The sequence below is a fragment of the Temnothorax longispinosus genome, chromosome 5 (genome assembly GCF_030848805.1).
Source record: "Temnothorax longispinosus isolate EJ_2023e chromosome 5, Tlon_JGU_v1, whole genome shotgun sequence".
NCBI classification, from domain to species: Eukaryota; Metazoa; Arthropoda; class Insecta; order Hymenoptera; family Formicidae; genus Temnothorax; species Temnothorax longispinosus.
The window spans coordinates 4420279-4444409 of NC_092362.1; the positions used below are offsets into that span (position 1 = coordinate 4420279).

The 24131-nt window shown below is 39.7% G+C and overlaps 1 protein-coding gene across 2 annotated transcripts in view; it reads left to right on the forward strand.

The window, feature by feature from the left end:
* Window positions 1-1821: 1821 nt before the first annotated feature.
* Window positions 1822-24131, forward strand: part of Myo81f (Myosin 81F) — a 36516-nt gene continuing 14206 nt past the window's right edge. The window contains exons 1-3 of one of the 2 annotated variants that reach the window (XM_071779385.1): window positions 1822-2485; window positions 9498-9604; window positions 15837-15899. In XM_071779385.1, coding sequence (XP_071635486.1) covers window positions 2458-2485; window positions 9498-9604; window positions 15837-15899 — 198 coding nt within the window. In that variant the 5' untranslated portion in view covers window positions 1822-2457. The remainder of the gene's footprint in view (window positions 2486-9497; window positions 9605-15836; window positions 15900-24131) is intronic. The other variant, XM_071779384.1, reaches the window with a different exon arrangement.

Consider the following 24131-nt stretch of genomic DNA (forward strand, 5'->3'; position numbering starts at 1 on the left):
ATTCCTTACGGCTTAGAGCTTAAATACCCTTTAAAGCAAGGTTGTAGACCAGCACTTAAAGACGTGTTCTTATACGGTGTCTTTTAAACATACGTGCTGACTGAGGAAATATAATGTTTGAAATTTAGCGAAAGCGAAAAGGAAATAAAGTTTTAGTGCAGTCATAAGTGCTGGTCTACAACCTAGCTTTTAAAGGTATTTAAGAAACATTTATTTGGATAAAAAATTCAAGATATCGAAGAAATCGCTGTTCCATCGTCTTAGCGAGAAGACACGAACGGTAAATCGCGAGAGCCTTGCAACTACGCGGTTATCCGCGTACATGGTTGCGCATAGTGATTCGCAACCGATCAGGTGTTGACGTAATCGCGTCGCGCGGATTGTATTTAGGCGCGCAGCGCACTTCCGGAAGACTAAATACGGTCGCGGGATGATGATGGTCGGCGGGATGATGTCCCGGCGGTCCTGCCATTGACCGCATAATGTCGCATCGCTCATGTATGCTAATGCAGGCCGTAGGCACGCGTGCGGAAACGAGTCAGAAACGAATCTCAACGACGTCTAACAAAGACGCCTGAAAGTCGGTGAATACGGATATAATTCCTGATGAAGAAACCTGTTTACCTATCGCAGAAAGGGAAACGGAGGATACACGCGACCGCCATCTTCCAAATCATTCGACAACTTAATTGTGATGCATGTTTCTGCGCTTATATATCTTTAATCGTAAAGAGAACACGCTATCTCGAAAAAAACTTAAATTGTAGAATGAAAATTGTTTACGACGCTCGAATCTGTTGTTAGCGAAGTGTTCTGTTTTCGAGAAAAACGCTAGCTAAAATATCACGTGCAAGAGATTTTGCTTTTTTCGCTTTTTTATTTTTTTACAATTATTCCCTTTTATATTTATAAACCGCATAATTAATCTGGCTAAAAATAAAATTAATTAAGAAAATCCATCGACAATAATGTAATACATGTACCGAATACTTTAGACTTTAGACACACCGGATGTTCTTCCGGTGGCTCATATAGGTACGTGTCTAAGACAAATTTAACGTCGTTCTTATTCAATGGCAGGTTTCTAGGAAGGCAGACCATCACTCGCAAATTCTCTGAACACTGCTTTTTCTTACAAGGAAATATGCAGGAGATATTTTGAAAAATAATAAGTGAAATAAGATCATTATAATATATACAATTTAAAGGGACAAGCCATTTAATTTGTGGTCTGAACTGGATATTGATCTCTAGCCTATAATAATAATAATAATAATAATAGTGTGTGAATTTTGTATACTTTTTCCAATTTTTAAAAATACAATATTTTAGAAAAATTTGAATAATTAAGTACTTTAAAAAAATCAAGACTTTTGCTTAAAACATTTTTAAATATCTTTTCACGACATACTTACAATTATAGAAATAAAAAAGTCGGTTTCTTTAAAAGAGTTTAAACGATTTTTTTATCTAAGAACACTGCTTATTTAAAAAATATATGTTTCTCTTATTAAAAAATATATGTTTCTTATTTTAATTCTATAACACATTCAAAATGAAACATATCAAAAGTGATAGGGTAAAAGCGTGCATTTTATCACAATCACAGATTTCTATTAATCTGTGATTTTATCATATAATCTCCGCTTTTGCCGGTTGAGTCGGTCGCCTGTCGAGGTCCACAGCGTCCACACAGCTGGCGGCACTCGCTCGCGAGCGTTCGGAGAACGCTCCGAAAAGGGCCGACTCCAGGCGGCGCGTCACGAACCGTCGGAGGCGCCAGCCGGGGAGTCCGGGGACCCGGAGCGGAACGGAACCGAGAAGGGGTGGTGCGGCGGGAGAGCGCGGATCGGCTCGGGGATCGCGGACGGTCGTCGTAGTCGTGAGCCGGGTGAGCCGCGTCAGTTGGGTAGCAACTGTCGGGCACGTGTGTCGGCGTCGCTCGTTCTCGGTGCCAGGGGTAAACGCGTGCGCGGGTGGCGGGTAGTGGGCTCTGTGCGTGCGTGTGTCGACGGTGGGCAGTGGTGGTGGTGGTGGTGCGCGAAAGGTGATACTCCTTACTCCTCCTCCTCCTCCCCCCCCGTCTCGCGCTCGTCGCTCGCCTATACTTCTTTCCCGCGAGCCCTCGAGGAGGAGGCACACCGGGGATGCGGTGAACTTGTAAAAACGCGAACATGTGATTCTCTGACAGGGCGAGACAGGCCCCCCTCGTCTCGGCGTTACCCCCCCGGCTGTCTGCCCCGTTTCGCGTCTAGCCGTTCGCGGCGGGGGTAGTAGTGTGCAGTTACCCTCGTACATACTCGCGCTCTCGCCCGCCGGGATACGCCGCTGGACCCCCTCCCTCCCCCGTCTCGCCCCCTACAGTTGTGCGCGTCGAGGGGTCGTCGCCGCGCGCCGCGGAGGTGGATATGACGGTCTGAATTTCGGAGCAGCGAGAAGAGCCACGCGCGCATCAACATGGTCACCAAGCACTTCGCATCGCAGGGTGAGTTTTCGCTCCCCTTCTTTTTTTCCCTCCCCCCCTCGTCTGGCCGCCCGGTCACCGCGCTCCTTATTCCTCGCTTTCGTCCTTCCCTCCGCCGTTGCCTTCTCGGTGGTGTGTATGCATATCCGTCGTCGCCCCCGCCCCGAACGTGTCCGGAGGCGATAACGCGCGTAATTTCTCGTCGCCGTCGCGACGCCTCCTTCGTAGGCGTACGTCGTCGACCTCCGGAGAGAGAGAAAGAGAGAGAGAGAGAGAGAGAGAGAGAGAGAGAGAGGGGTGGGTGCAGAACGGGTGGGTGCCACACTGGGTGGTGCAGCTCGATCATAACAATGTAGTCCGCGGCGTAGCGCGTACTTTCTACACACCCGTTTCTGCCTACCCTTATCCTTTCATCCCTCTTCTTTTTGAAAATAATAGATAATGGGAGCTTTTCAGCATGCAAGCGACACAAATCCGACACAAGTGTCGTTTTGTTACTCATTGCCAAAAAAGAAAGATAGAATGACACTTGTGTCGACTTGTGTCGCTTGCCGGAAAGCTCCCATGTAGTCTTGATAAGAGACGTAATACCAACGCGTCGTCCTTCGGAGCGCGAACTAATTCCAACGAAGGAATTTTAACGTCAAACGTTTCTCTTGTTTGTAAAAAAAACCTTCGCTTAATTGAAACAGCATTCTCACGTGATGTCCTACAAAGACTTGGAAATGTCGACAAACTTATACTTATTATTATCAATTTGCAGTAATTAAATTGCAGCTGCTGCAGCGGTAATTAATTATTCGCTCTCTGTGTATGTGATAAAAAATTTATTTCAGTCTCTACAATTCGCTTTCGCGATTCGATAACGTTCTGCTACGATTGTCGACAAAATTATGGTCACTAATGGAGTCCTAGATTGTTAGGTATAACGCGGTAATTACTTTTTTATTGAATAGTGGGAAGTATTGCGGTATTTATGTTGTTACGGCGAAGCGTTAGAAGGACTAAAGGAGCTTAATAACGACTCGATTCGCCTGTCGACCGCGAAAACACTCGCGACGACCACTTCTCAGTTCCGCTCCTCCCTCTCGTTCGCTTTCGGCATACCTACTGATCGAACAGGCGGGCGTTTCTCATCGTGGCCGTTCGTCTCGTCGCTCACCACGACGTTTCTCCGATGTTTATACTCTCGCCACTGAATTCGGGAAATCCGTAGTTTTCCCGAGTTATAAGCGGAAAGGGACTAAGTCTTCGCGAACTAAGTTTCAGACGAACAGATAAACAATGGAATTAGAGTCTTTTAGTCAGTTTTGAGCAAACCGCACTGTTAAATATTAATAGATAAAATTTAAATTAATACCTTGAGTTAAGTGACATTTTGTTATTTTTAATCTTGTATGTCGAAATTTATTATTTTCAGATAAAACGGTATTATTTCAATTCCATTGGTTTAGTTAAATTAACGACATATTGAGTAAGAGAAGTGGCGATCTATAGGAACAGTTAAAAATTACTCAAATTGAGTATAACTTGACACCACGAATTTGTAGACACCACAGTGTGTAGTAAAATTTTAATTTAAAGCGCGATATATATGTATATTTACAGAGATATTATACGTGATATTGAAAACTGAACTGATGGAAAAAATTGCAATTAAGGATTATTTTTCTAAACTTTTTCACTAACAATAAGTAAACGTCGAGTCTGAAATTAGAGAATCGATCGTTAAAATCGAAGCGCGGCAGACGCCCCGCGTCTGTAGAGAAAGCTTAAGCCGCGATTAAACCTACGCCTTGCCTTTCCGCTTTAAAAATTTAAAAGTCACCTTCGACCGAACATCTGTTAGCGCGATCGAGGGTCGTTTCCCATATCGATTGTCATCGCGAGCAGCGTGACAGCGTGACAGCGACATGTGAGCGTAAACCCGGCAGCAGACCTCTGACTGCTACGATGTCAAGTTCGCGGCGACTTTCGCCGGTTCGACGCTCAATCGATTCGCGCCCTCGCGTAATCTCCGTCCTCCTCGCGTGTCCCGCTCGCGGTCTAAACGCTCCGCGCTCGTACGCGTACCCGTGCACGCTCGAACGAAGAAGTCAAGGGAACACGACGACGCGACGGTGGGAAGAAAAAATCCCACCGTAGTTCACGGGTTCACGAGAGCAACGACCAGCGTGGTTGCTCCACACCGCCGCGTCGCTGCGAGGTAGTCGCTGTAGATCACCGCGATGAAAGAAAAAACGTGCGTGATACAACAGTCGCAAAGATTTAACAACATTCGATTACACGGGACAGAAGTCCTGCTCGATATTTTGTTACTGCATTTTAAAACAACAAATGGAGGGGTAAAAACCGCACCAGTGGTGTAAGTCAAATTTTAAAAAATATTTTTTCGTGTGCATATAGATGCAATTTATATATTGTATAGATTGCATCTATGCACGCGAAAAAAAATTTAAAAAAATTTGACTTACACCACTATGACTTTTACCCCTCCGAATATCGCTGTTAATTAATATCGCCATTATTAATTGCAATCGTTAACGTTGGAAGGTATCGCAATTACAATCTGTTTGACTTTACGTTTATGTCGAATTAAATGTACAAATATTTCAGTGTTTTTATGATGAAAAAATCTGCGTGCAAAGCTCGATTGATAGGCGATGCAAGATCGCGAAGAGGTTTCTTGACGAAGCGTTAAACTCGAGTGTACATACGATCGGCATCCGTAACGCGTCTATCGAAGATATCAGCGCAGCTGATAAAGTCACTTATAGTATATACTTTATGATATACACATATACATTCGCGGTGCTGGCCTTTCGTCGCGAGCACAAAGCAGCCAGTCACACTCCAAAAAGGCGCCGCAATGTGAAATGCGCGATTACGACAGCGCAACGTAAAAAGTCTGCGTGTAATATGTTTTGTACGTATATGTTTGCGTACATGTTTGTACACGTGTATTGCCAATTGTAATTTATGAATTAACACACGTCTTTCTTTTTTTGATGCTATTTATTTCGCTCGATTTACGTATAGGTTTTTCTCAATGTTTGCCAAGGATAAGACATTTACATAGAAGACAATATAGATTACACAGAGGAAACTATTCGAATATTTATTATTTCATATATACGATTAGATTGAGATGACATTTTGGTTCGCTGGAAATTCCCCCTTCGTACAATGAATGGCATAGTTATGTCGTTGTTATACATAGATCTCAAAAGATTAAAATAAAATAAGATATTTATCCAAAATTTAAGAAAAAACGCGAGAAATTATATTATATAATATAATAAACATTCAAAGTATTTATAAAGAACGATAATTTATTTTGTTTAATGTTGAAACGAGTTCCGTTGGAAGTGCATTTGGAAGGAGAAATATTCCGGTGTATTAATGTCGTAAAAAATAAATTAGAACAATTCAATGAAACGTATTATTAACGAATTGGCAAATTACAGGGGGGGAGGTATTGCGAATTAAGCTTTGTGGAAATAATAACTTTGTTTTATCTCTCTTCGTCAGTTTCGATTTGATTTAATTTTATTTTTTAACGTATAAATTTTGTATATGCGCACAAAAGAGAGACAAGGAGTGTGAAACGAAACAGAAATTATCTCTGATATAAATGATGATATTCACGACAGATATACATACGTACACAGAGAGATGATAAACATACTAATTAACATAATAAACGCTAATAAAAAATAACATAATAATAAACATAATTAATTGTAATTAATGTATACCTCGTTTGTGACGGAATCTAGTTTTTGTGGATGATAGTGAGACATTCGCGGGGAATCCCACTGATTGCGATCGTCGATGTTATTTCTCATGGTTCTCTCGCCAGAACTCCAGGAAGTTGGATTCGGTATACGATCGCGGCGACGCGAGAAACTTTCCCCCGAAGAGATATATCCGCGTAATCGTCGAGATCTCGGGCCAATGAGTCATCGGTATGACATTTCGATGGAGCAGGTTTCCTCGGTATTCTGGTATGCATTTAAAATGAATCATCGCGTGTTTCGTTTCGTGTACCTACATCGTAAAAATGACTATGTAGAACTAGTTTCTTCGTCATCCGGCATTGATTACACACGCGCTTTCGCTCAACATATAAATTAACTGATTAATTTCTGGAATCTTGGCTGGAGTTTGAAGAACGTGATCGTTATGGTGACCTAATAACGGAATTATTCAGTTGTTGGTCAGCAAATTAATATTTTTATACATTTTGCGAGTTAAGAGTTTTGAGAAAATGGGTATATCTTCTCCTTCCCACTTCGTCACTTCCAAAAGCGGGCTTATTATACTGAAATCTTAATGCGAAGCTTTGTAATTAAGAGGCTCTATTAAAATTAGATTAAATTAAGTTGCGAGCAATGACAAGTTAGATTAAATTGAGTTATACTGTAGTACAGATATATGAGATCATTTTAAGATCCTTAGATATGTATCTGATGTATCTCTCGCAATTTGGCTTAATTTGATCACGTCCACAAGATAACGTTTATACATAAATAAAAAAAATTGCATTCGGCTTTTGGGACGGCGAATTTCCGCTAGGAAAATATCAGTAGGTAATCGGATTTATCGAGGAATTCTTAACAGAGGAAACTGATACGCCCGAGTGAATTCTGATATACTCTGTGTATATAAACTGAACGTTTTATCGCCTCTGGGATACGACAAACGGCACGCAGAACTTTACGCGTATCCTCCCTTCCGTCACGCGGATCCAAGGCGCGTGTCCTGCCGGCCCTAAGCCCGTGCGTGAATTATGCTCCTTTCTATATAATACCGCCATACACACACACATACACACATTATATACGTGCGCACACGACGGTATAACTACGTTGCGCCATGTGGGCACCCGTGCCAGTTGTGCATTTTAATTTTCTCTCCCGGTTGCCAGTCGTTCGTGACTGCTCTTTGTTCTGCACAACATTTTCTCAGCTTACTCCAATCTCACACGCGCAATTTATGTTTCTTCATGTCCCGAGAATCGATCGACCGTGATTCCACGAAGCGGTTTCGAAATTGGAATAAATAATGACGATAGAGATTTATCTCACAATAGAAAGGATAGTTTTTTAACGACATATAGGATATTGGTTGGGAAAATTATTCGTGTGACTTTATTGGATATTTAGTTAACAGGGAATGATGTGTATCGGATTTTTAAATGCAATCATCGCCGATATTCTCGTTATATGTATATTCACCTCTAAATGCACACATCTGGTATTAACATTGTAGATAGATTTTATTTGCTATTTTTTAAATGTAACTTTATCACTGATCGTAATTTAATTTAATATCTTATCACGATAATCATAGAATTTTATTAAAATTAGAACGCATCACACGTGAGATAGAAGAAGTTTTATTTTTATGTGAATCTTTAACCGGATGTCCTTCGGTTTCCTGGTGTTCAGGAAACGGATGGAGATTCGCCGTTGGGGAAAAAATGATGCATCGTTTTATCGTTGAATAGAAATGAGCGCACAGGAACATAAAGAGAGAATGAAAGTTACACTATAGGAAAATTGCAAATTCTTGTAAATTGGAATATTAACACACGAATTTCGATAAACTTTGCGAGAATTTTAGAATACGCTTGATAGATGCGAGTTTTTGTTTATTATCATTGATATCCCTAACTAATTAAATTATCTAAATATCAGCATCCAGATATAGCTCTTATTTATACAATTAATATCACTTTATTATAAATTTAACGCGATTATACATTAATCGTATTAAATTAATAATTAATGTACTGTTAAACCGACATACATACGTTAAATCCAACTAATAAATTCTTGAATCACTATTGCTACTGTTTAGCTTGACGTCATTATCAAACTATGTCATATTAATTAGTCATAATTTGTAATATCGATTTTATCACTCTTATCGTTTAATTTGCTTTTCTAAATGAGATTAATTCCTTAATGCCTTGAAGAAAGCAGCTGCACAATTGATTTGCATATCGACTCCTTGCCGATCCAATCGCGAAATTCGCTGATAGTCAGCCGCGGGTCGGTCCACGTGCAGATTCCCGTTAATCGCGACCTTGAAATTACGATGCGGCAGCTGGACAGCGCAGGTGTGATCGAGTGTATATAGTCGCGGATGCATAAGTGCGCCGGGTCGCACCTGCGAATCGCCAAACTCGATTCTTCGCCGCCGGCGCGTGGGCTACCGCCGCGGTCAAGACGAAGCGCACCATGATGATTGATTCTCTTGTGTGTGTGTGTGTGTGTGTGTTTCTGGCTCGTTTCGTGTTGCACATTATCGTCGCGAATTAACTTCGGGATACGGAAGAGCAAAATCTGACAGGATAATGATCAACTGTGTCAAATATATTTGCCACAAATTGGCCTTGTAATTCACGATACTTAATTTCATGGATATGTAATAAAAACGCGAGATTTGTCTTTTTTCAGGATGTAATTAAAATTAGGAGGAATTTAAATTCCTTTCGTATTCTAAGATTGATCTGTCGATTATCTTGAGGTATGAATAACAAGAAAATTATAGAGAGAATGTTTTATAAATAAGCTACAAAAATTTTATAAAACCTGACATTAAAGAATTAATGAAAAGTTGTTCACCTTCGGAGCAGTATAATTGTCACTTGTCGGACAACAGGTGGTCAAGCACGGTTTCCCTTTGATGTGTGACTTCACCCCAGGAATGTAATCGAAATGAAATTCGATATTAGCCAGAAGTGCCGAGCAATCAGCAAATATATATCTTTGAATAACCATTAACAGTTTTAATTTCATCATTTTCCTAATTATGTTTATTTACTGACTGTTAGCGTGTCAAGTTTCAATGTTTAACTTTTTCAAGGCCAATAATCAATGTTAAACAATCACAGGAATATCTATATCGTAAAAAGAAAACTTTGAAAAGTATACGGGTATGGTTGAATAAGGGTTTTAATGCTTTAAAATCTTTTCTCTCACAATTGTTTCTTACAGTATATCTTTCTCTTTCTATTTTTCAGGCTCAAGCCCTGAATGCGGCGTGCCGGACATGACAGTCATCAGCGATATCGACGAGATCGGTATCAATCGGAATCTTCAAGTTCGTTACAGTAGGGACCAGATATACGTATCCTTTATTTTCTTACGATCTATAGTTATACACGTAAGTTCGCATTCGCACTTTGCGTTCGGTGCAAAAATTATTTTTGTATTACTTTGATACTTAAAGTAGGTATTACTAAAGTCGCAATGACTCGAGATGTTACAAAATGATTTCTAAAATGGAATTCTTTCTAAATAGTTCCACATTTTTTTCCCTCCTGTAAATGCTTTATTTACGTGAAGCAAATAAAAGTAATCTTGCGATAATTATGACGTAATATTTATCTTTGACAAATTTTATAATCTAAAAATTTGAGAACAAACTTATGTAGCAGATACGAGCAAAAGTATTTAAAAGCAATCGAACAAAATCAAACAAAATCGGAAAAATGTGATGATTTCGTTTATTTCAATATTACTTGACTGTCGATAAAATTCAGAGATTGAGTACTTTCGTCCTGAGTATGCGAATTATGAGCCCGAGCGTAATATTTCTGCGGTTCCGTTCAGTTGTATCTTCGTTCGAATTAGACAAACGAATAGAGAAATGGGTATAGATGGGCGACGAGAGATTAACCGATTTCGCCTGGAAAAGGAGAGATTGCGGCGAATGGTAGAGGGAGAGAAAAAAAATGAATCGGCCGAGGGAGATGGCACGAGAGGGACGCGTATGAATATTGCAGGGGTGGGCAGGGTCGCTCCTAGGTTGTCGCGTTGCTATGACGATCTCAGTCAGCTGGCGAATCACCCCAGGGTCAGACCCATTCATCTCTCATTGGCTTGGGTTCGCCAACGACCCAACGATATGCGACCCACTGTCAACCCTTTCCTCTTATACCTTAACCGACTACCAGAAACGATTCGTGGATCGGTAACTAAATCTAGGCGCGTTTTTTTAGCTTCATCAATGAAATAATCGGTCACTGTTATTTTAAATGGAGATTGTTTGATCGAGATAACGTGTATTATCCAATCGAGGATCCAATCTGATAATAAAATAAAAGTATGGAAATTGTAGAACAAAATGGAAAAAGTCAAATTAAAATCTTGCATATTAATCGCAACGATGTTACACTAGGAGTTATATCTAGAGTCAATGTCTGGAATTAACTTCGAGATGGACAGTGTATTTAGTGAAATTAACACGGAGCGTGATACTGACGTACAGAAAATCAACATCGGATGCTACATTCCGTTTTGCATATGTCTAATGTGATGATAAATACATATAATCTTCAACAATTAATATTGTTATCTCATTCAATCGACTTTCTATTGAATGCAAATTTTTTAAGACACCCGCTCGCGTTTAATACGTATATGAATGAGATTTGCGAATATTACAGCCTCGGTAATTGCGAAATCTCGCGACGCTCGATGTGTTGAAGGGCCGAAAATCTACAACTATTTGCTTCAATTGACCAATTAGCCACCGGAATTCAAACACGCGATTTAGGTCGTCGGCAATCCACTCGTTAGTGGACACTTCCTACATGCAATGCGAATAGCGTGTGCGACGATATACTTAGACTAGACTATATATAATCTTCCGTTAAATGGAAACGATATAAGACCGAATAAATGTCCGTAAAATCGCAGGGAACGCAGTACATAATTGTCAATAAAATAACACGTTTTTAATTAGTTGTTCGATTATTTGTACCTCTAGAAATACTCCAAAAATTATGTTTTCTAAATTAATCGGCGAAATTGTAATTGTGTTAGAGAGAGTGGACTGCGCTATTATTCCTATTTAATAATGAAAGTGTCGAGACGTAAAGTTTAAAGTAATTTTTAATTTTGTTGCGATCTTTACGTGAAATTCTTAATTGGAAAGTATCCAATCTCCGAAGGGGTTGCGCAAGTAATGGAACTTGTTTCCTAGAAAAGCCAATAGCTCTGCCTGGTTACCACTACACACATGTATACACATGTCGACGCTCACTTTTTGCCGCCTGACGTAATCGAAAAATTAAACGTCTCGTAAAGCGGTCGTTCGGGATCCCTCGGCCTTTTCGAATCCTCGTCACCGAGCACTTCTTATCGCCGCGCCGCCGTCGCGGGCGCAAACGAGATTCGCAGCTGGTAAAGACAGCTCTTGCTGTAGGCATCAAGCGCGTTCGAAACTACACGTTCAGGCTGCGTTCCGATATTCATTGCCAGTATCTGAAGATCTATAGCGCACGTAACGTAAACTATAGATTTTCAGTACTGGCAGTGAATATCGGGACGCAGCCTGAGTCGTGAACAAAAATCACGCGAATCTACACAGTTTTCTTATTGATATTTACTAATGTCGTTTATTTTAATATTATTGTTTATTTATTTTAAAATAGAAATTTAATTCACTAAAATTGTATCATGAAATTTCGCCACTCGAATCCATAAAAAATATGCAAAATATTAGATATTGATTAAAAAATCATTATACTTGTAATAAGTTTCGAAATTCAATAAAAATTGATAAAAATATGTTATTTACAATTTATAAATATTATACAAAAATATTCGTAAATTAAAGAAAAACATGAGAGCATAGATCAAACTTCTAAAAAAAAAAACTGACCCAGCGTGACTCATTACTTATTATCGATACGGTATATTAATTATTTTACAGAGGCAGGAAGTGATAAATTAAGAGCCTGTTAATATATTCAAAAATGTCACAGTAGCAACGGATATGTGAATTCCGTTTTCTCGTCGCAAAAGTAGGTCGCTCGGATAAGGGGTCAAGAAACCAACGACCGAAATCATTCAGTCATCCACCGTGTGTGATAATTAAACGCTTTTCTTACCGCTCAGCTTTCCCGGCAACTTCCAGGCAACTTAACCCTTTCCAGAGCGAGTGGCCTAATTTTCTCGCATCGATGAACTCTTTCGCGATCCCCTAGACATTCACTCTCCCGCTCTCGTCGCCGTGTGTCTCTTGTTCTTTTTTATTTTTTTCTCTCTCTTTCTCTACTCTCTCTCGTATTCCCGGTAATAGAGACGCACACGAGAGATCGTCCCGTCCGTTTTTCTCCGTCCCGTTTCCGTCCCCCGCGACGAGTGCAATTCAAGTCGGCTAAGGGCGCTCCGCCAGCGCGAGAGGTTAATGAGAGCGAGCTACCCCCTTCACACATGCGGGCATCTGTGTCTGCGCGCGAACGTGGGGAGGAGACGGCCGAGGCGCACGTGGAAAAAAACACGCGCAAAGGAACGTATACGACATCCGGTTCATCGACGAAGCTGCACTCTCGAGCCCCACTCTCTGATCTTGCACGCTCGGCTAAATTAAAATGCAACCGACATCCCACCTTCTAGCCAGACCCGTCACCCCGCAGCTATTATTGCCTCAAATCGCTTAATCGTTCGTTTTGCCCCCAAATTGAAAGGACCATTCAGAGAGAAGAGAGAAACCGTTCGAATAAACCTTCTCATTCGAATGATTCGATTGAAGGAATTTGCCATTCAAGCTTATGTTATGTTGTTCTCTTTGTTGCTTTATGTTCAGTCGAGGTGTTTTCGTAAAAATAACATGTAAATTTAGATATGAAAGTAATAGCTTTCTTAATATTTTGATTTTTATAAAAGTCATTTCCATGACAAAAAGTTTGTCACGTTTGCTATTAACAATTACCTACGTTGATTTAAATTGAAATATCCGGAATTTTTTGAAAAGGGTAGTTAAAAAATGATTTTTTAAGTGGAAAAGGGATATTGAAGCTACTGGCGATGATTTTATTATACTTCGACTTTGATATAATTTCATTAAAAACTTTATTTGTAACAAATACGATGTGCATTTGTATCCGTTTAATAATATTACAAATAAAATATATCTAACCCCGAAATTATATGATAATCACATATATTTTTTGCATGTAACATATCGAAAAAATCGGAAGTAAAAGATGCCTTCTCTTTGTTTAATAGAGCGTTATCTCGGATTCTCTCTTTCTCTTCGATGATACTTGTCGGTTTGCAGATTTCGATCGCGTATCTCGTTAGAAACACGTTATTTACGGGTCACAAAATGTTCTAGATTTTTAGCTCCGACGATTCACGGTTTACGGAATATTCCGGGTTGAATATTTCGATTTGGATGATTATCTGCATGCGCCGGCATATTAATAACCGGAGTTCCGAGAACACGGAGTACTCCGGAAAACGCGGAATATTCCGTGATCCGCAGATAACGCGTATTTGAAGTATGGCAGAAGTTAATTACAACGCTGCATAGTTTCGGGATACGACAGCAATATCGCGGGAAAGAATTAAGAGTTCTGATCAAAATTTCCTTGTTGAAATTAATTGGAGAGTTAGAGATTGTTGCGACGCGAAAAAACGACGGAGCTATCGTTCCACTTTTTGTCCGCTACGGATAAACTTCTCGGCAGATGGACAGGCCGTTTGTAATTAAGCTTGATTTTATTACGGCGCGCGGCGAGAGCGTAAACCAAGAAGCTACCTATGGGCGACGCGAGACGCGGTTACTCAAGGGGTTAATTAAATTGTTAAGCCCTTGTCGGTAATGATGGGGTTTCGTTTCGATAGAGCTTTTGGACCGGAGGCTCTAGCTGGAAACTATAATCACCACAAGGGTTGATAGCCTCTATACGCGAACGCGCGTTGATAATATACGTGTTCAGGCTTGTTCTAAAATAAAGAACAAGGTACACGTAATATAAATAAAGTATAAACACAAAGTATAAAAAAGTAAGCAAGCAAACTGTCTTATATATACGAAACACTTAAGTTATACGAAGAAGAAAAGAAAGCACTAAAGCAGCATGAAAGGAGGGATATATTCTTCACTATTTTATATAACTTTATACATAGAGAGATATACATAACTGATCTTAACAATAATAACAATTAGTATTATCAATAAAATTATAATATTCAGTGTATAACTTTTTCAAATCACACACCGGATTTTTTATTCTTATGTAATTCTCTTTCTGTCTCCAATTCTTCATTGTAACTTTAAAAATAATTCTTTACTATAGAAAAAGATATTCTTTATAGATATTTGTAGATATAGTTTTGGAAATATGGATTTAATTATTTGTTTGATTTATAAATGCTGGACATTTTTTAAATGGTAACCCGCAGGACAGGGAGTACAATAATCACCCTACCATCGAGCCAGAACGAGTTTCGAACTTTCGGGCGTAGATCAGCACCCTAACTCGTCTCAAATGTTGCCGAAGGGTGGTACGGTTATAGGTGTACTGGCCCCCTTTTCGCTAACGGTGTGGCATTCAGCCATGAGTCATACCCCCTATAGGTCGCCCCCGAGCGTGACGTCATTACTGAGCTCTCTCCCTCGGCGAAAGCATGTCATCCTCGAGTTATTATGCAAGGGATCGAGCTTACGGCAGAGCTCTGCGCTCTATCTCTCTGGAGATTTCTTTGCTGATATTCTCGATCCTGAAGCCGCGCGACGCAATTCCAAACCTATCTTATAGCCCGTTATTATTTTTCTATACTAAGAACGGTTTTATTGCAATTCATATCACATGTGAATGGTTGTAAAATAGATCGTTGAATTTTGACAGTTTAATCAACTCAAACTTCATGTTTCTTTAACAAAAGCGTCGAGACATTGACCCGAACTAATAATAAGAGATCAAAAGTAAAAGTGAAATTAGATGAAATCATATAGAACCGTGGAATTTCAAGCGGATTTTCAAGGAAAATTCCGAGCTATTTGAGATTTGGAAATATGAAAATTGTCAGACAAATCAGACTGCACTGAAATAACCGCTGAAAGAATATTATTTTCAAATTATTCAAGGAATATTATATAGAGAGAAAGTGCATGCCTGAATAACTCGGTAAATAGATACGGCGTTACACGCTTCATTCGCCTTCGAGAGAGTTTTCTCTCTTTTATAGGGCGAGCAGTAAAAACGGATTGGCGCAACTTCCCGTTCGCGCTCCATAAAATAGAGTTTGCTCGGAATCGCGAGCGTGATATCGCGACTGGAGCGAACGTTAAAAAGGTCACGCGTTTTTAGCCCGATTCGCGCCTCTGTCTCTTCATTTATCGCCCACTTATATGCCCACTTGTATCGGTGCATTGTGATGCGAGGGGCGCATCGTGGCTATGAACGCGGAAAAATATCAGCGGCAGGAAAATGTCATGTACTTTCCCCGCTGAACAAGTGATATAACGTTATTAATATTCAACGCAGACCGGCAATATGAATATTTATATTTATTAAGTGCTATTCGAGTTATTATATTCCTTAACGCAGACGTTACCACAGACGTACACGGGATCCATACTGGTGGCTGTGAATCCTTACAAAGAAGTGGACTTCTACACGAATGTGAGTAATTTATTTGCGAAATCGTATATAGCTGAGAGCGCGAAGGAAAGGGCGAGAAAAACAAAAATTTGACATTTTTTTTAAGCTCCTATCATTATTGGCGTTTTAATTATATTATTTTTGCGTGTGTTATTCCTAATGTCGTCTCATATCATTGGCTATTGAAAGCAATCTAAAATATATTAAATTTTATTCAAACTAGAATATGTTTATAATTAATTATTATTGTTATCTGTAATATCATATTAATTATAATTAATTATTATTGTTACCTGCAATATTAAATATTTATAATTAAAATATTGTCAAAAAGTTTTAATAAGTTAAATATTATATACAAGAATTAGAATAGAATATTATTACGTGTGCGTGCGCGTATAAGCTCTGGGAGGAGAAGCTAAGGAGAAGTTAAATGGACGACGTGATGCATGCGCGACACTTTCTGCAGTTTTTAGAGATTGTTTACTTGAGATACGTATACACCTCGCTGGTTCGGAATACGAGAACGGAGAAAGAACGTTTTCCATTCGAGTGAGGTATACAAATCCGATACAATGAGCATTATCGGCACACGACGTGATCGATAGGGTGGGCTCGATAGATCGCTCGTGTGTACGGAATAACGCCGTGCTTCCTGCGCGGCTGACAAAAACCGGAAACGCCCAGCCAGGAATAATAAATATCCAGGGACAATGCGTGATGCCGCCGCGCCGCTCCGTGGTGCAAGGTGAAAAAAAGAGCCGCGGAATGCTACGCGCGTCGATCTTCTGAGCGGTGATAAACCGCTCTCGTCGTCACCCATACCGCCATGCCACGCTGAAAGATTAAAACTGCTGTCGCGGATCTTTCGACATCTCGTTGAACGCACTTCTTACGCGCGGCTCGGCTGCTCTTGCCGCAACGCGCATTACGAAAACGAGCTGCAGTCTGTTTAGCGGTATCAAATGTATGATAATGCGACGTTAGCACTGCAACGAAACTTCGCAGCGTCCAATGAAATTTTCACCTCGTTACTCTGTCGGGACTTTAACGATAGAACTACTAATTGCGTTCAGGTCATTCAACTGTTCGTATTGACAAATATCCAACGAAGAAAAAAGCAGGCACGATATGTGGTGTTAGATTCAATTTAAAGATTATAAAGAGCAGAACGTGATTGTGATCTTTTACGTCGTATGAACTCGGAAGAAATTCCTGAAAAAATTATTAAGATGATAAGAATTATTCGCAAGAATAAAACTTCTCTATTTCAACGGAATTATTGCACAATGCAAGGATTTTTCAATCTTTACATTTTACTTCACTTTTATAAAAGACAATAATTCTATAAAGATCTGCAAATAAGATAATTAAAAAATACGCAACTGTATAAAATATCTTGCTTCTCGTGTATTATTTTTGTAACTGTGGATTGTCAATTATGCGATCAATCAATTTGAAATATAGAGACATGTCATTATTTAGTAGCACATCTTTTTTCAATTCAGGTTTTCCAGGTTTCTCCTCTTGGAAAATTCTCTTAGAATCGTATTAAAATCGGACTCCACCTAAAATTAAGAACGTAATGATCAATTCAGCTCCTCGAATTTTTGACAGATTCTTTCTTCGAATCGCTCACAGCTCGCAAAATATAACTTTGATACTTTTATTGCGGGAAAATTGCCTTTAAATTGAGAGATTATCGTTAAAAAATAATGCATGAGAAGACACGCTTTATGTTGAAGTATGTATTTAGATTGTTGGCTAAGTTGCGAGTTTTTTTTTTCTCATCGCGCAGACCCTACCCGGCGGTGCACTTCCGCATGTGCACACATGCAATTTGCATACGATTATTCGTGCAAAATTATCGTGCTTGTGGCGGACGAGTTTTGCCGCGAACGGCTTCGCACAAATCCGCAAAACGCGCCGCGGCAGGATACGTATTTTATCGTAGTTAGCCCTCGGTGTGAAAACAGGAAACGGAAGCCGCCGCAACGTGCTTATGCCTCGAGATAACTCGGCGAAACCGACGAACGCGACTGCTGCTCTTCGACAGCGGTTTTTCTGGGTCACGCTGATGAAACGAAACTCCGAGCGATAGCACGCTCGACTTATTTCTTCACGTGACAGGACGATAATGTTATCAATTTTAGTTCAATTAGGATGCTCATGTATACACGCGGGGATTGATTCGTTCGCGCGGAAATGCATCGCGAGGCCTTTTATCGCGACGAGCTGTTGCTGACGACGTTTGCGATCGAGGGGGGTGAAACAGATAAATTTCTCCTCGTTCACCGTTTATCTGGCGAAACGCTAAGTGCACACACTCCCGATAATCGAGCGGTGCAGTTTTCCCTTTCCCGCCACCACCGGGATGCATGCAGCTATTTTCGGGCGCACGTGGTGCGCGGCGGCTTCGCTCCCTCGCACGTCGCAGACTCATCGTCAATAGTTATGTCTCGAATCAGGGGCGAATTATTTCTGGGTACCGAGTAGCGGCAGCAGCTCCGAGCACAATCGGAGGGAGGAAAAGAACCCTGTCGCGAGATATGTTTCTCAAAACTTCTATGTTGAATTGAAAACTTAAAAGAAATAAAAAGAATCTGTTTGAAAAAATCTGAAATCCTTGGATTTTCAGTTTATTTTTATCAAAACTATCCTTTGCTTTTAGTTTGCCGAAATACTATGTAAGTTTTATTTGACTTTTAGACTTTTAGATAAGTTTTGTTTCGTTTTGAAAAGTTTTTGCGTTGATATTTGAAAATATTGATGTGTTCTTCTCATGTTTATATGATGGGTTCCATCTTTTGTTATATTGAAATTAAAAACCATAATTTTATATATTTTAGTAGAGTTGAAACACGATGAGACTCTGCGATTACTCTGAATAAGAAAACATAAAAACTGCTAAAAGTCTGAAAAAATGTGTTTGATATTATTATTTCTGAATAATGTACTTGGGCAAAGAGCTCATTTTCCGCAAGTGATAGTTTTGATACTTTTTGATGAAATAGGAGGTTCGCTAAGTATTAAGCTAACAAATGGCAGGCCTCTTCGAAGTTTCGAAAGAAATTCTTCAAATATTATTCTGTGCAGCGGCGCGTTTACGACCCGGAAAGCGTCGAGCGGCGGTGCATTGCGACCGTAAATTGAATTGGACGGTGAGAACCGCCGGAGTCCCGAGTGCAGCGATAAAATTTACTTTGTCTCGTGTTTGGGAACCGAGCTGGCTTTCCAAAAGCTTTATACGTTTTTTTGCACTTTCCCCACATTTCCTCCTTTATAGTGTACATATCCTTCGAACAGGAGGCTTTTTTCACCGTGGAGGTGCTACCCTTTTCGATGTTCAGAAAAGTTTTCCTCGAAACTGAGTTGCGCTAAAATTTCCAGAGGAAAAGGTCGATGGTGTATTCTTTTTCATTAGCCCGTCTTTGGCAATTTATTTTAGTGTCCAAAATGTTTTCGAAACAATAGAACAATTAACGTGCACTACAGCAATCGCGCGCGGACAGATTCGTGCGAAAGGAAGAAAGGAACTGATTGTTGGGGTAGACTCACGTGACCGCGGTGCGTTATCCCCGTGCACTCGTGGAAATTTGCGTGCTGTACGGCATCACGCGTGATTTGCGAAGGTCAGCTGGGGTACCGCCGACCGAGGACTCCTGCCGGGATTATACAAGGAAGAGGGTGGCACGCCGTGGTGGTGCACGCCCCGCGTTATTGATCGCGCCGTAGCATGCGGATCGGATTCGGGACTCGGCGTGGTCGCCTCGGGGCCGCCAATTCCGCACATTTCTGCCGGGTGGCTCTCGCTGGATCCTCGCCAGAGTGATCGCGACGATCTAACGCGCGAGAATCGCGATCGAATTTCCAAAGTGTGACGACGATTACGAAAAATTACAAATATTTGCGTTAACAAAATTCGTGATAAATCCTTCGAGGGAATAAACCTGGCCCCCCTCCCCCGTTTTGAGAAAACAGATCTTTAAAGGTAACCACGTGGAAAGCCCTTTTTGAAATTATCGACGGACGAAGGCATAGAAGTGTGCTGCAATTATTAATTACCAAATTAATTATTACGAAACAACGTTGTTATAAATTCACATATATATAAAGCTTTTTAAAATATTGAATAGTATTAGTTTGTTTTGATTAACTTTAATTTTATTTTACAATATTGAATAAAATGCCAGAAAGAGAAAAAACTGAGCCATTCTCTTTATTAAAAGAGTAACAAAGGGAATAGCATCCTGATCCAATTCTTTTGCTTGCTAATTAGATCGCTGCGCTCAATTTCTGTGCACTTCCAAGCTAAGAATAATTCAGTTTCGACATCGCATCCTTATATTTGTATCTCAGGTACATTAGCGACGTTTAATATCGCTCTATCTGATCGATGAGCAAGCAAATACACTCGGATTGTTGTCGAGGTAAATGATTGCTACTTCCACACAGTAAACTCACAATCAAGTTGTTCAAATATTTACCGATATTAATGGCTTGGAAGTACGAAAGACCTGTGTGAAAGCTTTCATCGGTTATCGGATCAATTATTTCACGATTGGAATATGATTACCTACGCGAATTATTATTCACTCAGTAGACCACCATTCCGTGCAAGACTACACAGAGATTTTTTTTTTCGTATCGAAATTGAAAATTATCTGCGACGATTTAATTCTCTCAACGTACAGAAAATAATATAATAAACGCGAAGGAATAATTGACAATTTTTTACGACTATTATTACGACTATTACTTGATATCGGATAACCGTGTAATTGGATTTTGACCAAACGTTCCAATCAGATCGAACGTTCCAAACCTCACGGTAATCGATTTAATGAGCAATCAGCACTTGCGGTAATCGAGGAAGCTAACACGCCAAAAATGGGTCGACCCGTTTCATCCGCAGACGCGGATCTCGAAGGTACCTATCACAAATCTACAGCAAACATTTCTTTTGTAAAAGGAGACCGCAAACAGTCCCTTCGATCCTACCGAGGTAAACGGAAATCGCTGTTAATCAATCGCCCAAGCTATAGTATTTCGCCTTTCGGGTTTAACGCCCACCGTTGTTCGTTGTTCGATTTTTCGTAAACGAAAGCGGGGCGTGAAAAATCATCAACGCAAGTTTTCTATATCGGAGCACGACGACACGCGTTCAATTCTCTCGCAGACGATACTGATCGATGGACGTGACCCACTAACGAAATGGAACGAGGAATCGACATCCCTTTGCACCACCATCGGGGTGTCGGTGTTAACGACGCGGCGGCAGGCTTAAATTAATTAAAAAAAGCGACGCTAGTTATAGCAATAGGAATTAGCTCTTGATCACTAGCGGAATAAATATTTTCGTCCAAGAGAATGTCGAGGACGTCGAGGATAAAATATTTAACATTTGCAATTAATCATGAATAAGATGATGCCTTTTTATTTGATTATTACTTTAGGCTTTTTAATTTTATTTAAATAAAATAATGTAAATGATCCGTAACTTTAGATGTAGAATTTTTCAGATATTAATTACTTAATCTTAAAAAATTGCTTTGTCATTTATTAATGGCATTGGTGCATGCTGCTACAGAAATAGAATGACAAAATTAGTTAGCAAAATTAATTTATCACAATGTGTAAATGACGAAGTTTTAATTTGTAATTTATATTCAGTTTCAATTGCGGATCACGTATATGTACTTGATATTATTTTAGTACATTCGAATTACACTTATGAATGAGTAATGACAATTAGCAACTAACGAATATGAAGATTTAAAGTAAAACCAGACATTTTGACGGAGACACACTTAATGTTTGTAAGAGACAATCTAGATAAATGTATACAAAAATAGTATCTAAATATTTGCGCGATACTAACTTACTCATTTTTTTTATATTTAAACATTTTCTGGAATATTTTCTTAGAAGCAAATTGTAAAGTTCAAAACTTCCAACATTAAGCAGTTTAGAGGAACGTGAAGATACGATATTGAACAGCATTACCCAATGTGGCAAGTATATATTATTGTATATGGATGCAGTCGACTTCTTCGAAAAAGAAGCAACGAGAGGTATCGAGACTTCCGGAGGCGTCGCCTGAAACGCGTCCTTTCACACTTATTTTTATATCCCAGCTTGTTTTCTTAAGGCTTTCCGACCGCGCCGCGGCTTATCTCGGACAAGGCATCCTCTACAAAAATCTACCTTGAGATAATTTCTTTCCAAAATAACTTGCTGAGGCTGTATTGGGATGTCTCAAATCGTTCTGTAACAATACAAACATGCAGAATGCGAATTTGTTAAATAAAGTTGTTGACCTATATGAATAATTAAAGGCAGCACAAATTAAACTTGGCTTTTAATTTTAATGTAATTTCATCGATTTAATTAATTTTTTCACACAAAGCATTAGGCCAGAAAATTTTTTAAAAATTATTACACTAATTAAATATATTTAGATTGGATTGGAATATTTGTTTATAGTATATGTTTATTAGAGCAATTTAATCACAAAAGATCGAGATGAGATATACATCGGAATTGAATTTCATTTAAATAAATGAATAGTATTTCTTGTTAACGTTATCCATTAAATATTATCCATTATCCTCATTAAATGTTATTTAGTTGTTGATTCAGTGTTCCAGTTCCGATTTTAGCTCGACATATTTTTTATTAACTTCAGCTTACATCGTCAAGAAGTGGACTTGATTTACGATGTTGTTTTCAGAAGTAATTAACAGAATCGATTAATTAAGAATTTATAGTCTACTTTATTCTTGTGTGTATACTGTATGTTTGTTTTTTTTTGTGGCGAGGGTGATGAGCTTAACCCAGTTAATGAAGGTCTTTATAATGTTATCAGCTTTAAGATTGACTTCTCGTGAAGAAATGAAGTTGGAGCGCTGGGGAAATCGCGTCGTAACGAATGAAAATTGCGATATTATTTCCACGGCTAGAAATAATTCATCAGGTCCCTTCTCGATTTTTTTCCGAGGTTTTCCGTTGGAAATATAATCTTCCCGTCATCGTGCGGTTCGGTGGGCTCGTTCTGTCCCGGCGCAATGTATCTTCTTGTTATCGCACGGCAATTCCAGGCGAGTGCATTTCATCCGCTTGTAACGGGCGTCGCGGCACATTCCCGCTGGCTGACGGTCGGAGGCGGCCCGACGCGAAACTGGGTTGCACTACTTCGGCTGTGAGACTAACGGCCGAGAGCGACAGCCCTGCAGGCAGAGAGCGGCGGCGTTTTGCGGGGCCTATGCCTATGTATATAGTTATATCCGCGTCCCGGGGGAGAAGGATGAACGAAGAGGGCCACGGTGGAACTCGGTCATCGTCGCCTCTGCACGCGCCTATCGGATGTAGTCGCCGATTAATCGGGTTACCGGGGTTGACGCGATACACCCGCGTTTATAGTATATTTTTAGACCCCCCTCGCTCCCCCCCGCGGTCGGATTATCGCTATCACGCACGAAGGTCCCGACGTACACCCTCCTTACTAAGAGCTAAAAGACAGGATATAACAAAAAATTCTTAACAGGAGCATTTACATTTTACTTTATACGTCAAATGTAATCAATGTTATTAATCGTGTATATTATGTATATATATAATATTTAATTTTACAAAAGACGTACGCGCAATGTTGTCTCAACAGTACCTTTTTGAAAACTCGGGCACTCTTAGAGAATTCTTTTTCTGCCTGGAAAATCAGGGAATGTTCAGAAAATTCTACTAAGATTGGAAAGTTAAAGAGTATTTATATTATCTTTTGGAAGATTTCGTTTTTATTTTATAGTTACCAAACACAAGTCCCGTTTGAGACTTTTAGATAAGTTCTGTTTTAGAGGGAGAGATTTCTCTCGAGATAAAATATAAAAGAATTTCTAATGAATTTCTTGGGTAAAGAATATTTAAATGTTGACATTTCACGTTCACGGAAGATCGTATCTTGTATTTCTTGAAGAGGGTGAACACTTCATGTAACACGTAATATATCTTTCTTTAAAATCATCTTGTACTATATATAAGATTTTTTAACGTGAGAATTAACGCGACTCTCTTTGTAGGTTCCGCTAGTCTTTTATCCGCGTCCGCGAACGTCCGTGAAGATCTCTTCATTCTAACATAATAGACCGAGTTTACTTTTCGTTTTTCGTGCGGCAAGAATGCTGCCTCGCGCGAATCGGGCGAGGCTTTTAAGACCGCCCGTTCTCGCGAGGTCGCGGCTTAAAAGAGGAGCGGCGC